At 39.9% G+C, this 16534-nt stretch overlaps 1 protein-coding gene across 2 annotated transcripts in view; it reads right to left on the reverse strand.

The window, feature by feature from the left end:
• Positions 1 to 16534, reverse strand: part of lamb2l (laminin, beta 2-like) — a 56497-nt gene that overhangs the window by 21691 nt on the left and 18272 nt on the right. For both annotated transcript variants that reach the window (XM_084366331.1, XM_084366332.1), the window contains exons 3-14: positions 10656 to 10825; positions 5743 to 5878; positions 5198 to 5271; positions 4623 to 4811; positions 3436 to 3499; positions 2786 to 2988; positions 2518 to 2638; positions 2047 to 2235; positions 1513 to 1692; positions 1241 to 1353; positions 764 to 843; positions 392 to 548 (exon numbers count right to left, since the gene is read on the reverse strand). In XM_084366331.1, coding sequence (XP_084222457.1) covers positions 392 to 548; positions 764 to 843; positions 1241 to 1353; positions 1513 to 1692; positions 2047 to 2235; positions 2518 to 2638; positions 2786 to 2988; positions 3436 to 3499; positions 4623 to 4811; positions 5198 to 5271; positions 5743 to 5878; positions 10656 to 10825 — 1676 coding nt within the window. The remainder of the gene's footprint in view (positions 1 to 391; positions 549 to 763; positions 844 to 1240; positions 1354 to 1512; positions 1693 to 2046; positions 2236 to 2517; positions 2639 to 2785; positions 2989 to 3435; positions 3500 to 4622; positions 4812 to 5197; positions 5272 to 5742; positions 5879 to 10655; positions 10826 to 16534) is intronic.

Genomic DNA, 16534 nt, shown 5'->3' on the forward strand with positions numbered 1-16534 from the left:
CAAGGGGAGTGGCTTTGTCCAAAATTAAAAAATCCCATCCACGTTATATTGTTTGTTTATGTTTGTTATGGTCATGTTGGCCAGAAAGTATAAATCAAACTTAACCAGCAGCAGCAGTTTCTGCTCTGTGCCAAGAAATAATTACAGCTGGAGATGTCCCGATCCAGGCAAATTTTAGTGAATTGGTATTGGCTAAAATAAACCCAATCAAATGCTGATTACTGCTCTCTTTAACTATGTTGTTACCATGTTGATATTTCACCTTCTCTCCAGTCCCCTGTGGCAACAACCTCACACCAATGCTACCACTTACACTTTATTGCTGGACATCATTATCAGTCTGAATTACATTATAGTGATCTGTGAACTCATACTGTAGAAATGTGCTCACCGGTAGTGCAGAGTCAGCAGGGGAATGACCAGTGGCATCTTCAGCCTCATATTTGTAGTAGTCCAACGGGGCACAGAAATACCCCGGCTGGACCTCTGAACACTGTCGACCAATCAGATGCCTCCTGCAGTCACACTGGCCGTTCTCCATCATGCACCTAAAGTAACAGACGAAGGCAAATGTTCAGTCTTTGTTTATCTTGACCTTCTCTTCTTTCTCTCTTGCTCTCTTTGTGACACAGACTGAATGATTCACAGCATCACTGCATGATTTATTGAATTTCTACTTTTGTACCTGGATAAATAAATCACATTTTTAACAGCTTACTGTATGTTTAAAGATACAGATGTTTAAAATTGTGAAAATCTGTACCTGTTGTTGAAGGCTCCACCGAAATCACAGTCACATGGTCTGCAGCCAGCCAGGTCGTTACTGAGCCCCCAGTATTCAGGCTGCAGGGATGGAAATAACCCTCAAAACCAGAATGCACAGTGAAATGTCTAGTGTGTAACGTTTACTGTCTGCACTCTGTCTTAAGCTCTGCTGTCCTGTGCAGCTTTTGAAGTTGTTGCAATATGTTCCTTTATCAATGCCACCAAGATAATTAATTGCTATCCTTGGCTGATGAGAAGCAACTCCCCTTATTAATACTTAAGAAAGTCCTTCCTTTAAAGGTGTGACGTGACAAGGTAAAACAGTTCAGTTCAACACAACTGCTTTGAATCGTGCAACAAATCATGAAATGATGAAAAACATTGCAACACTTAACAGCCAAAAAGCCAAGCTTTGTCTTTTCTTTGGTTTTCTTCTTCTTCTTAGCAACACATTTTTATAACAGTTGTTACTAACCAGACACTGGTTGCAGTAGCGACCAGTGACATATCTTTTGCAGGAGCAGTCCCCACTGATCTGGTCGCAAGGAGCTCCCATCATGATGATGCCGCGAGGGTCACAGTTGCAAGCTGATGAAAACACACAAAGAATAAGATAGTGGCTGATGTGCTATTTACGTGTCTCAAATTTAGATTATGTGGTTTTATATTCCATAAAAGGCAGAACTCAATTTTCATCCCTGTTCAAACATGAAGCATTTTCAGTGACAGACAGTGACAAATACGTACGCTGACAACCCAGCTGGTCGTTCTGGCTGAGTCCGTAATAACCCTCTTTGCAGTCGTCGCAGCGTGTGCCTTTGACATTGGCTTTGCAGCGACACTGTCCTGCGATCATTCCCATGTCCAGGTCAGTGTGACTGTCACACACTCCTCCCTCCAATGAGCCGACTGGGTCACAGTCACAGGCTGCAGGTCAGATGTCAAATGGAGATTGTAAGGCAAGGGAGAAAAGAAGGAGAGGCAAGAACAAAAGGACAGAAATGGGAGACTCGATTACATGAAGAAGAATAGGGCGATGAGGAAATTATTTTTCAGAAGACACAACATCTGCAATAAATGTGCTTTCATTTGTTTTAAATGCAGCATCAAGGATTTTGGCATTTTCCTCAGGCTGATCAATGCCGGAGTGTTCAGTTAATTGAATTAAGAACATCCTTGAGGCCCACAAGAAGATTTTTTCCTCAATACTAACCTTAATTTAGATGCCATTCTACATCATGCCTAAAAAAAACCATTTTGTTCAAAAAACAAATGACTCACCAACACAGACTCGTGGGTCCCTGATATCCCTGACAGGGTCTTGATAGTAGAAAGGTTTGCACATCTCACAGTTGCGTCCCATGGTGTTGTGCAGACAGTCGTCACACACTCCTCCACTGACATTTCCAGTGGCCAAATACACCGCCATGTCGAAGTGACACTGGTTTGAGTGGCCGTTACAGTTACACTCTGGAAAAACGAGCAAGAAATTGAACAAATAAAGACTAATTAGACACACAGGAACAATACATGTGTGCACCAATGGTCTGATAAAAAGCATGATTAAATATTTCTAAGCCTTCCAAAAGAACATTGCAGTTAGTGTAGAAAGTAAGTGAGTGCAGCAGTTCAAAGATGAATAGCATCATCCCTCATCTGCATCTCTGAGTTCATTCTCATATCAGAATTTTGTGAGACAGAGTTTGTAACATGCATGTTTTTGTGTGTGTGCTTGTGTCTGTGTGTCCCCACCTCTGCAGGTGTGTGGGTTTTCTGCCTCTGCTGGTCTCCATGGCAGGTCATTGTGGAAATCTCTGCAGCGCTCACAGTTCAGGCCTTCTGTATTATGTTTGCACACACAGCGGCCGTGGATCTGGTCAATCACAATGCAAAAAATGATGAAGAAAAAGTTAAGTGTTGGCAATGTCATCAATGATGGTATGATACTGCGTCCTGATTAAGTTTCTATTAGTTTCAAACAATAGAATGACTTCTGTCATGATGAAATTCACTAGCTAACCATGCCGCTCTCCCGAGCATCGACGCCGGGCACTGGGGCGCACTCTGAGGCGTGTCCGTAACAGAAGCAGCTCCCTCTGACCACCAGCTCATAGATGGCGTAGTAATATTTCTGCAGGACATCAAAACGTCGGTCGAGCAGGTCGTCTCCCAGAGTGTTCAGCTTGGTAAAGTTGATACGCAGGTTGGTGATGCGCAGGAGCTCTGTAAGGGATGTTTGATTTGTTTCCATGACAAAACTGAACTTTCATTAGTGATTGATTGACTGGCGCAGTTTCAGTACATTACTAAAAAGAGTAATAGAGTCTATTAAAAGACCTAAAAAATAAACAAACAGTTGAATGCTGAATGCCTAAAGTTTGTATTTACTTTACTGTCTCATATTACAAACATTATATAATTATAGATGTAATGGCAAAGAACTCTGAAGAAAAGTAATAAGAGGTGGGTGTGAGGTAGTGTGTAGTAGTCCAATTAAGATGGCAGAGAGAGATGTAAAAATCATGAACTTTCATGTTCAGCAGAAATGATTACAGATTATAAATCAGTGCTATGAATCAAGGTTTGACAATTCCTGTTTTAAACCTCCGATGTGCATGGTCTTTAGCATATTGACAGTGTTAGTGGTCCCTACTCCAAGTCTTCACTGACCTTGGATGTCCAAGCTGTAGGGGTCTTTCACATGAATGGCAGGATTCAAAACTTTATAAATGACCTTGAATACAAGAAAATACATGTTTCAGCTAGAGAAGGAAGAAAATCCCGTTCGACTCCAAGGTCATATCCAGCTAAAAATAACAGATGTTAACCAAAAACCAAGGAATACTGTGCAAAGTGAACAAATTCATAACATAAGAGCAGGTAGAAGATTTATCAGAGCTTCAGTTGATAAATTAATGAATACAATAAATACATCCAATTCATCTGATGAAGACAGTCATCTCCATACAAATTATTCTTTAAATTTGATAAACCTTAATTTTCATTAAATCAAACTTGTGTCTGTGTTTTTAACCATTTATATTTACCTTTACCTACCGTTTGTCTTTATATAGCAGATTTTTAATGTTATTGTATGTATGTCTACAGTAGAGTTACTACAGTAACTCTGACTCTTCTGTTGTTTTTCTGATATAGTATTATCTGAGTCAGTATTTGCTCTAAAAAACTAAACCACACTTGCTGTTACCATGGTAACCATGTGTGTCGTAAAATCAACCAGGACTAAAATTTTAAGGATCAGAACTTTAAATCATTACTTTGAAACAACAAGTTTTTGGTAAAAATGTTCAAATCACATTTTCTCATTATCTACCAAACTGCCCTTTGTCTTTATCAAATCAATAATTTCAGATTTTATTGTTATTGTTATTTAATCCCCTGGGTGTTCAACTCATCTCTTCTTCCCAGCAAGAGTCCTCTTTTTTCATCATCGGTGTAACAGACCTAATCGAGATGTCACTGTGACAACTGGCAGGTGATTTGCATTGTGGATATATGTGAAATTGTCAAACTTGTTTAATCCTGTCGTCATTTTTAGTCATGACTGTAACAATTAAAGATAAATAGTGAGACACAGTGGTCTGGCCTATCTGACATTTCTTATGTGCTTTTTTTATGTACTGTGTTGATTGCATCATTGATAAACAAAATCTATCCAATGGCAATATCTCACCACCGATCAGACTATTTGCTAGTTTTGGGGAAACACAAGCTGTCATTTTCTTTAGTCTGTGGCCCAACAGTTAATTTAGGCCTCCAACCTAATGTTACTGAAAGCCTCAAACATGCAACTTAGATGACTGAGAAGTATATACAGCACCTCTTCTACTTCTTACCTCTCCATTAGTGGATGGTTCGATATCGGAGTAGCGCTCCTCGCAGATTACATCGTTGATGTGGTGCAGGCCGTTGGCTGGGATGCTGGGAAAGGTCCTGGTACAGTTTGAGGCAAAGTAGCGATAGGGGCGCCATGTGCGTCCAAAATCAGCCGAACGCTCAATGATCATAGCTGCAGGCCTGAAAGTCTGAGGAGGGAAAGAGGGAAGCAGAGTCTGTTTAATGTCATCTGCACACACTCCAAGTATTTTGCTGTTATTATGTGATTTATCACATCACCACATGGGGATTATAGTGAGACTTTTATTGTAGGTATAAATATAATACAGGTGATTTAATGAGTCATAAACTACATAAAACTGATTTGTCTGGATCGTATGTTTGCTTTACTAACAGGACGATGGATTCGAGCCGGATGGAATGCAGCTGTCCAATTTCGGAGTGTACACAACAAACACACACCTAGACAAGTATGCACCCTGACATGCTTAAGCACATACAGTGTAGTCAACAGAGGACCACAAACACACACATACACACTGAAACCCACAAACGTGCAAAAACGTGTGCATACCTTGAATTTCATGATGAGATGTGTGAAGTGGAATTCGGCCTCCAGGTTCAGTCTGATGCTGACGTTCTCCTGTCCTGTGGAGGAAGTAACTGTCACTCAGCGTCTGAACAACACAACTCATGTGCAAGTCTCGTCTCCTAAAGTCACCATCGGCCTGACTGTGTGACTGAGGGAGACCTTTACATTTCTTGCTGTGCATTTTTTGTCTCTCCTTCAAGAAATAGTAAGGTTTTCTGATATAGCCCCTACATGGGCATTGGCTTATACTACATTATGAGGGTATTTTTTTCTCTTTTTTCTTTTATCAGTGCATCTCAACAGCATTCTCGAGTATTAAGAATTAGATTTACAGTTAATGATTTTGTAAAATCCCTGTAAAATGTATAAGTTTGGTACCATCAGAAACAACACAACAAGAACAAACACATTCCTTGCACACATAGACTCTCATACATGTACGACAGATGCAATCAGCTCAAGGAAGACACAGTACATGTACTTGTGTACTGTTATAGAGTAAATACACAACTCTAATGCACACACACCGTTGACAGACTGCCACCAGGTGTGGTCTTCGTTTCTGTCCATGAGGTAGATGACGTTTTCGATGCGGTGGCTGTTTCTGTGGCGGTACGGGTCGTAACGATGCTGGGAGTTACACTCGAAACACTTGTCTGACTCCTGTCGAGGCAGAAAACACACATTTACTCTTTGAGAGTAAAGCTGATGGCTCAGAAAGTTTTCCTCAGATATGGTCATGAAAACATAATTGAAACATTTGAGTTGTGATAAAAACAACTGGCAGGCATGCAGGTTTTATAATTGAAGGACATTTAGATTTGTACCAAAACATAATAAACCACCTGTGGATGTTGCACTAAATGGGGAACAATTAAAACAACTTGCTGTGAATCCATAAGAAACACATATACTACAGTACATTGAGTAATCAGAAATGGATTCATCAATAAAATATTGCTTGATTTCATTTTGTCGACACAGGTTATGTCTTGTACATTTTGTACAGTGTTGCTCAAGCCCGTATGATAGAGCTGTTTCCTCAGACGAGGGCTTTCATCTGTCAGGCTGAAATAATGTGAGTAATGTGCACTGGTGTGCCAATACCAGTGTGAATGGGACAAAAGCCAGAGGGAACTGGATTGTGCCTCCACAGGGTCAAAAGATTAAAAAGGAAAAATGGTCGGCAGGAGAGCAAAGAAAGCAAGGAGTAAAAGAGGGTGAGGAAGAGAGGAGAGACAGAGAGACAGTGGCAGGTGTGAAGACTCTACAGCTCTCTGAGCTTTTTGCCTTACATTAATCCCATGAGTTTGAGTGTTTATTTGCCTAAAACAGATAACTTTAAAATACACTGACTGTAACAGGTCAATGTATTTTGCTTTATCCCCTATTTTGGCGTCCACGTTAACAGGTTAGACTGTTCACACTGGATGCCTGAGATGCACTTCTCATGTGCGTGTCATCTAGAGATTTGGTGTCTTGCCTATTTCTAGTGCAACACACGCAGTTCTCAGCAAAAATCGACCTGAAAATGACCTGTAGACAGTTATATGGACATCATGCCAGCATTTCATTACAGTATTAATGTCCGTATGTGTAGAATATGTGACTGACATGAAGAGAATACACACAACAAGTGAGGGTTTCTTTCCTGTGCACTCTCTTTCTTTCACTTTCACTTCACTTTCACTTCCTAGATAATTCCTCGCCCAAACTTCCTAGATAATTATTATCGATAATTATTAAAATCAAACCCTATGTGAACACAAACACACCCATTTTGGTGAGCTAGTTCCAGGGCTCTGGTATTGTGCATGCTCAGAACACTTAACAGAATGGAGCCATCATTGATGAAATTGGTCCCAACTGTGCTTTTCCTGCTTTGACAGTTTCGTCAGTCTGCTGTGAAAAAGACGGATACAAGAATCACAAAATGTCAAGACCTCTGTGTGTGCTCATGGGTACACAGAGGGCATACAGACCGACATAACTGCTGCATCCACAGCATCCATGATTAGGGGGATTATAAGGGACACTGTGTGGCACTGACATTAACGGAAGAGGAGGATGAGCGAAGAATGGAGGGAAAATGAATTCAATGTGATGAAGTAGAAGGCAGAAGAAGAGAAGGAAGGGTTTGAAGTCAGAGGGCATGGGAAACATACATGAATGTGGGGACCAAGGCCAAGAGCAAGAACTTGAATGAAGGAGTGTACTAGAAAAGTTAGAAAGGGTGGCTAGAGAAAGGATGGTGCAGGTGAGAGAAGTGGGTATGCAGTGGAGAGGGGTCTCACACAGCTCAGCAGGGGTGAAGGACAAAGACAGGGGCCGGCAGAGAGCGAGGGAGAGGCTGAGATAGGGTAAAAGGGGGTACATTTGAGAGGGGGCCATGAAGAGGGGAGCAGGGGGGTAAACAGGCAGAGGAGGGTAAGTTTTTCGAGAGAAACAGTGGATTCCAGGGCAGCGTTTCTTAATTAGGTTGTTGTCATGGGTGATTAAGCTGCTAACAAGAACATGGCTGTTAAATAGACCCGAGAGAACTGAAAAGGAATGCCTAAAGCGTGCTGGAAGTGGTGTGTGTTTGTGGATGTGTGCATGACCACATGAGCACACACGCCCACTTGTACATGTGTACGTGTGAGTGAGTGTGTGTTTTTTACATGCATGCTTGCCTTCTTCACCCACCCTCCCTAATCCCAGCATAAATCGCCCAAACTCTCAGCTATGACCCCGGCTGCTGAAAAGGGCATTCCTCTCTGTGGCCCATCTATCCATCCATCCATCTATCCATCCATCACAGTGTCCTCATTAGAGAGCCTTTCTGTGACAGCACTGAGGATTCACTGCAGCTTCTTAGTGTTTAAAGTAACTGAGATCTGTGAGCAACAAAAGCATTTCTGTCAAAAAAAAGTTTAAGTTCATCATTTTGGTGTTCATACAAGTAAAATAACATTTATGAGTCTTCTCTTACTCTGACAATATCAAAGCTTCATCTGGTGCTGGTCTAAACTTGTGTGGCTTGAAGACCCTCCCTCCCTCCGCTGAGCTCTTATTTATCGCCCATTAGTCAAGCCTGCTCAGTCCAACTATAAGGCTTTCTGCTCCAACAATACACTGATGTAAGTCTGATGTTGATTTGAAAATGTCTTTGTCACACCACGATGGTGGCTTTAAAGAGAAAGTGAACCCCACCTCCCTCATTCACTTTCCTTTTCACCTCACAGTGGCTGTTAGTGGATATTTTATCCAATGTGAAATGGATTTAGTTAAAACTGTCAAACTGATTTCCCTGCTGTTAGTACAGTATCTCACTTGTCTCTGTTGATCCCATGTGTGTGACTTCCTCTGCAACATCTTTTTCTTTTTTACCATTTACCATCCTGTTTTTCCGTCTTTTTCTTCCCTTTTCTTTTTACTTCTCTTGCCATTGAAGCTCGTCTAATGTTACACTTTCAGTTTCACTCTTCCAGGTGGGTCTAAGGACCAAACGAGGGGCCTTTTAAATGTCTTCAACACAATGGGCTCTGCAGCAGCTACCTAAAAACACTGCTGTTCCTTACATAAAAACTATGCAATCTGATCGCACAAGGAGCAGAAAAGAAAGGAGCTAGAAGGATGTCAAACACAAATGATTGATGAACTTGTGGACATTTAAAAGCTGTGAGACAAATGTTTGGTGGGGGCCTCTAACAGACCAGCACCTGGATTTATGGCACAACAGGTTGTCACCATATCCCGCCTCTTATTGTAAGAGAGGGCCTCTCACCATCAGAGAATGTCAATCATGTTCACCTGGAAGTTGACACTGTCTGATTTTCCTGCCCTGAGGCAATGGAAGCACAAGCACATACATGTAGTTACATGAAAACACATTGAAGAGAAATGGACGTCAATGTGATGTTGTTTGATAAGTTAGAAAAGCAAGAGCTGCATACTGTGTAGGTGAAGGAGAGACTGGATTTTGTCTTGCGTGACAGGATTTTGTCTTGCATCACACAAGTGTGAACTAAGGGTGTAAAACAAAGCTATAATCTCTATGTATAGCTGTATCTGTGTCAGTTTATTATACAAAATATCAGTGTGGCTTCATGCTGGAAGTGGGTGGGGCCTACAGTGGAAGATGTTCAAACATTTTTACTTCATTCTCTGAGTTAAATGGTTTTCTGCTGCCATTTACTGTATTTTCCAAATACATCTTTGTGTAAGTTTAGCAGCACACATTTAAACTTTGTCTAAATTAAAGCTGTCTAACTGTTAATGATGCACCGATTTATTTGCCTAACATCGGTAGAGGCCGATATGCATGTGATTGAATGACATGGGCATATGAGCAAATAAGGTGGAATTCACTGATATCAGTGGGCGATGTTAATCTGTTACACCTCATTCAATGTGCACTGGGTACACGCCATGTCCAGCTCAGTCCATAACTTGCATTACTCTCTCCACGACTCTGGCAACGAGCTGTGTGCATGTGTCGTTTTGTTTTCAAACTGTGTCTGAGAAAGATCAGCCACTTGCAGATTGCAAGATATTCCAGTGACTTTATGACGTTATCTCCTTGGTGAGAGCCCTGAAAGGTCTTTTAAGAGAAGGCTGACATGCAACATCGTGTTAAAACAACAAAGACTGCGTTATTACCAGCTGTAAACAAACTCTGCTCTAACAGATTCTGATTCCATTTTCTGCACCCCAACCTCACTGAATACCAGATATAAGGACAGCTCTGGTAGAAACTGGGATCAAACATTAATCAAAATCTGAAATCATATCAGATAAAGCTTTTAAAAAATTAAAAAAATAGAACTTTCATCAAGTGTGTTTCCTCTCTTGTGGTCAACTTTGACTGGCCTCAACTGACACTTGTATCACTGAGTCATTCGGGGTAAAAACAGTGAGAGACAGAGAGTGTGTGTATGACTAAGGTGGGGCTGACTTGTGTGTCTACACCTGGGGCCTGATACTGAAAGGCAACGAGCATCAGGAGGCTTTGCTCATGGAAACCGAGCTACAGACAAACAGACGAACAGATGAACAAATGAAGATGGACGGGTGGAGAATGAAGGATGAAGATGGATGAATGCATGAAAGAGAGAACAAACAGCCATCCCATTATTCCTTGCGTTGACTACAGGGTGCCACGCATTGTAAAGGGGTTTGCGGCAGGGTGCTGAGAGATGGAACAGGCAGGTGGGAGGGCTGAACTGAAGGTACATGGGAAACCTTTCAAACACAGGGAAAATTAGGGCTTTTATTGTAGCAAATGTGGGATAATCGATGAGAATTACAGCACATAAAGGTCCACTTCAAGGGGAAAGTCATTAGCAAGAAGTTACAACGGGGCAATCATAATCAGCCATTATTATCAGTTGCCGGCGCTCAGAGAGTAAATGTGGACTGTGGACATATTCTCATCTTGACTGTGTGTTAGAGTCCTGACCTGCAGATGGCTGACGATGCAGTAGTGCTCAGGCTCGGCCAGGCCGCAAGTAGAGGTGGCAGATAGGTTGACAGCCCGTCCAATCAGAAGGTTTCCTGTCGCAGGGTAACAGCTTCCCTCCGTGCAGCCATGAGGGCCTGACGGGAGCTCCTGTCCAAACACACTGAGAGCTGCAACAGGAGGGTAAACAAAGGATAATATTTTTATTTCATTATAATCATGAATTATCATTCTGCTTAGTGCATTACCAACTTTAAATGTGAAGTTATAATCATGTTGAAATCCATTGAGAACATCTAATTGTAATCACATCATAATTTAAAAGTTAGTAATGATTAGTTGAGGGGTATGAGCAATTGTTTCAAGCTTGTTGTTTCAAGTTCACTGGATTCAAGGAGTTCAGGCTTCATAGGTATCCAAAGTGTTCTTGATATTACTTTATAAGAAATAAGTACATGCTTTAAAGGACCAGCATCCATGTGTTTTCTGTTATATAAAGGGCCGCTTTGTCGTTTTGGAGAAGAAATTCAAACTCAGAAATTCAAACTCAGAAATTCAAACTCAGAAATTCAAACTCAGAAATTCAAACTCAAATTTACAATTTTAATGAGGTAATAATACAAACTCATAAATATCTATCTTATCCAAAACTGAATAAACAAGCTGTTCTCAGAGGAAAATAAGGTCCCCAGAACACTGTTTGAAGCTACAGAGGTGGCAGGGTCCGCCACATATAAACAACGTAACAATTGTGTTATCCTTTAAGGTCAGTTTGTTTATTCAGTTTATTCCATCATGAAAATGAAGACAGTTTGTTTATTTCATTTTTTTATGCTTAAAAACTCAATGAAGATCTTTCTCTACTGATTAAAATGTATTCCACCAAACTACATAGTGCTCCACTGTGGCCGTTGTCTGTGGTCCACTGAATTTTAATTCAGCAAATAAAAAACACATGCCGACTGTGTTGTGGAACAGTGTAATTATCTGCTTCAATGTAAGCTGATAACTTTTACATATCCAGAGTCATATCCATATCAGCTAACTAGCTGAATACATACAGTAGTGACAAAGAATCCATTGAAATTTCATTAACTGCATTAGTTTGTGGGGTAACAAGTTAAGTTAAAGAGCCCTATTCATGACTGGCACCTCCACTGTTTTAGGTTCCCCGACTGTAATGAAGCCAGCAACACCTGTCTACAATACCAGAGGAAGCACACTACATTTCTGGAAGTAAGAACTAGGGTTGGGCCGATGGACGATGACGCGATCAAGAGTTGTTGTTGTTTGTGACATCTGGGGAGAGGAAATGAAAAGTATGTTGCTGCTCAGTGCACTAACATTACGTCTCCATGTCCCGTTATTATTTTCTTATTAAACCAGCTCAGTTAGGAGAACCCAAGACACTCGGTTAAATTCTCAGTCATTCCGTTTTTTATACACAATTTTCTTAGCTTAACTTCCTTGGCTAGTCGGCCAACGTTGTTTTATGAATATGAGGCTGAGCAAAGCTCAGTCAAGGACATGTGGTGCGGAGACAAGGACGCTTTTAAACCTGGCATAGGGATGTATGTCGGTGGTAACGGGACGTTGAGACATGTCAGAGCAACGGTGGGAAACGGCAAACTACAGTGGTGAGCTAATACACAACTGCTTGCAAATCCAAAATATAGGACTCTTTGCCATCAATCCCATGTGACTTGAATGCCACATTATAGTCAAGATTCTATTATTATGATCTGGATACAGCGGCACTGCCTTAGCCTTAATTACAATTTTGACCAGTCGCCACTCATGGTGCTGCTGCAAAAAATTCCCCTGTAGTGTAAAAATAATTTTCCCCATAGACCACCATTATAAATGAGATGTCTGTAAAACTGTTGACAAAACACCTCATACTGCAAACAAGGTCAATTACGACTCTTTCTATTACAATTTTTTTAATCATGTGTCTGTTTATATGTTTTTTAACTTTCTTTGAGCCAAAAAAAGCTATTTAAAAATCTGTGACATCAATCGCAATATAAAATCTATGGGCAGAGAGGGAACTCCTGGGCAGGGCTGGCAAGAGAAACTCTACTGCACATATTCAGTGTGCAGTATAACCAAGAAATAAACTTGGAAGCTAGTAAACCGTTTTGGCGTTTGTGCACCCAGCCAGCAATTCTAATTGGACTGAATAGGCGCCATAATGGCATTTGGTGTCTAGTTCTAAATCTATGATTATGTGGACTTGAATCAACAGTTCTGAGGGGCAGGCAAACAAAATACCACTTGTACCAGCTTCACTCAACAGCTGTGAAACAGATCAAATTTAAGTTTACCACAGCATCACCAGTACTTGCTACTCATATGCCGCCTGCACTTTAATGAGGCAAGTTTCCCTGCTCTTCCAACTTTGTAACAAGATCCATCTAGCTGTGCTAGACAATGATAAATGTGTAAAATTGTCTGTAGACTGATAAATCCACCAATATTTATTTATTTATACAGAGTAAACATGTCAGTATAGTACAGTGTTTGAGCCACGGTATCTTCACTTACTCCTGAGCATCTACAGTTAAATTTTAGTCCTCCTCATAGACAGCAGGCCTGGCTACTCAGAAACATGGTGTAGTATAAATAATAAGATCATTGTTATGGTTTAACTTTGAAGATGTTGCTGACATCCCAGAAACAAATTGCCATAATGAACTTGTAAGCAGAAGCACATTAACTACAACGCTTTTAAATGTTTTGTTCCAATTCCCTCAAACTCTCTCCCTCATCCATGTCAACGCTCTCTCTGCATCACTGAATCTGAACAAAAGGCCTCATCAGGGTTATGCGAGAGAGACAGCAAGAGTAAGGGGCAGAGAGAAAGATAATGAGATAAAATATGGTAAAAGCTGAAAGATGGACAGAAAAAATATGTGGACAGGTTTCATACAAATGAAAATTAGGAGGCACAGAAAGGGGTTTACAAACCAACCACCAGAGCCTACACTGCATGAACATGACACCATACAGAGAGAAATGTTTTAAATTCACATACTGTAGATCTCACCATACATATGACTATGGAGAAGTAAGGAGATAAATATGTGGGGAAGCAGGCAGATTTAGCAGCAGTGATTTAGTCCGAAAAAATGATCAGAAAATGTGTTAATTAGTGTTTGAAAAAGTGCTCAGCCACGTGGAATATGAAATGAAAATAAAGCGATTTCTGTGCCTGCATAAAAACTGGCTCCACTATCAGCAGTGCACAGAGTGATACGGGATGAGAGATGTTGACAGAGATATCGGAGGACCTTTCATCTTGTAGATGTTCACAAAACAACAGGGCAGCAACATGTTGAGGCATGATGGGAAAGACTTGGTTCGGCTCATTTGGAATTATAAGCATCCTCTTTCGAAAAATGCATATCTACATCCAACAGACCATAGTATCTCTAGTGTTAGAAAAACACAACTGCCCTGTGCAGCCCAACTGTGAGTGTGAGTATACTGACACATATTTTCATATCTGGGAGGATAAAAACTTCAGTATGTATCTTGAAGAGGCAAATGTATTCCCACCATATCAACATCTTGTGTAAAATGGGGTCTTGGGTATATATTCAGGTAATTATCCTCAATGCAAAATAAATGTTCATCCCTGATACAAGATTTTCTGGATCAGTGGTTGTTTCCAAATTCATTTTGAATTGTTTTTATATCTTTTGTTCTAATAATATTATTATCATAATTATTGTTATATTGTGGTGAGTTTTCACCTGGTGTAGAGTAGTGACGAGGCTAACCATGTATCCAAGAACGACGCCTTTTAAAAAATCACATTCAACAGGAAATGTAAAATCACGATTTTTTAGTATTTATACTCGATGGACAATTCATCCAACTGTCTGTACAATTTAATCACTTTGCAATAACATGGATTTTGTTCTGATGATGATTAAAATCATTAAAGACTTTTAGCACATTTTATGCTAATTCTATAATAAAGGACAAAAGATTTTCTCCGTTGAAGCTAGTACAGCTCCTCCAGTCCTTCTGCACACGCACACGCACACACACACCCACACACACACCCACACACACACACACACACAAATATAAGGTGAATAAATGTCTTGGCTCCAGTTCAAGTAAAAGATTGAACAGATTTTCTGAATTCCTGTGAAACATTAACAATGCCTGACTGACAATGTTACTGATAAACCTGTCAGCACACAATGAGCCTGTAATGTTCTTCTACTGCATGAATACACTATATAGCAAATATAAAGAAGGATCACAGTAAAATGAGACACCTATTTACACACACTGTATAAGCAGGTGCACGCATGTCTATTGTGCACATGCAGAACTGCACATAAATGGGTTGGAAGGCAATCCTGTGGACTGTAGATAAAGATCAAACACACCCTGGTCAAACATAAAACACAAGGCAGCCCTGCAACACTGAAACTCAAGGATCAAATATAAAGATACACGACTGCAACAAGAATGTATTTCATTCATAAACACAGCTGAGGAGAAGTAGGAAAACTACAAATGTTACTTTTCTAAGGCTGAACATTACACCCAGTGGTCCCACCACTCTACTCAAACAACCCCTTCAGGAATACAAAAACATGGAAACTGACTGAGAGCTATTACTTTGTCTCACCTGACCTCACTTTACAGGTATGACATTACACAATGGGTTCACTCACTGGTCAAATAACCTGCCCTACATGAGGCACCATGATTTACAGAATAAACATGTAAACCTTCCTGCCATGAACAAAAAAGCAACAGTGTTTGGACTTGGGTTATAATATTGCAATATTTTTGGGCAATTTTGCGACAAAAGATATATCTCGATATTTTGAAATCTCCTGAAAAGAACTTCATAAATACTGAGTCTAGGCAACAAATCAAATATCACAATATTTTTTACCAAATACCTCGATATCGATATTGTGACAGTATTGTAGGAATGACTATTGGTACTTTGACAAAATATAAACACAATGAGATATTTGATAAATAACCATCAGTAATATGGATATAATGACAGAGACTGGAACAAGTAAAACAGTCTGGTAAGTTCAGAAAATGACATCACTTTACTGTGATAGTGCCTTTTAAACCAGGAAAAGACACTCAAACCATGTCAGATTATAACGATATCCAAAATCTAAGACCATATATAGTCTCATATCACGATAAATTATATAATATTAATATATTGTCCAGGAATAATCTCAATGAGGTGGATATCGTCTCATATTGCCTAGCCCTACTTTGGACTTTAACTATCAATGTGATATCAAGTTCCTCATTCAAGTAATTGGAGTTCAATGCAACTGTGGTTTAACTTGATTTGTAATCCCGGTTTTACTTTGACATCTTCTTGTTACAGATTTACACGAATGTACTGAGTTACTGGTACTGTGCAAACATGTGTGTCTCTATTATAAAGAGTTTCATAAAAAATTGTAAAAAAATAATCTCAAAATATTGTCTTTTTCTTGAAATATTATACATTTATAAATTTGTCTTTATTCTCTAAATCTAAATTTCCACAATTTACCAAAAAGATATCATCAGAATACCAGACACTTACCTACAGTAGTTTAACACTTCATTGATTTAATTTTGTTTTGGTTTGTGGCTCTTAATCTGCTTTGGTTGTTAAGCATCATTTCATTTCAGCCCTGGTTCTGTATCATGACATTTGATCACAATGGTATGCACTGGAGTTACCCAGTTAGAGTGATTTAAGCTACAATCAGACAGCCTCTCCCAACACTCTGTCTCAACATGTAACCCTGGTCACAATTTATCTACAGTCTTAATTAATAACTGAGGTTGTTTGTGTTTGAATAGACTAAACATGTTTGGAATGT

The sequence above is a fragment of the Pagrus pagrus genome (genome assembly GCF_965226575.1).
Source record: "Pagrus pagrus genome assembly, chromosome: 11".
NCBI classification, from domain to species: domain Eukaryota; kingdom Metazoa; phylum Chordata; class Actinopteri; order Spariformes; family Sparidae; genus Pagrus; species Pagrus pagrus.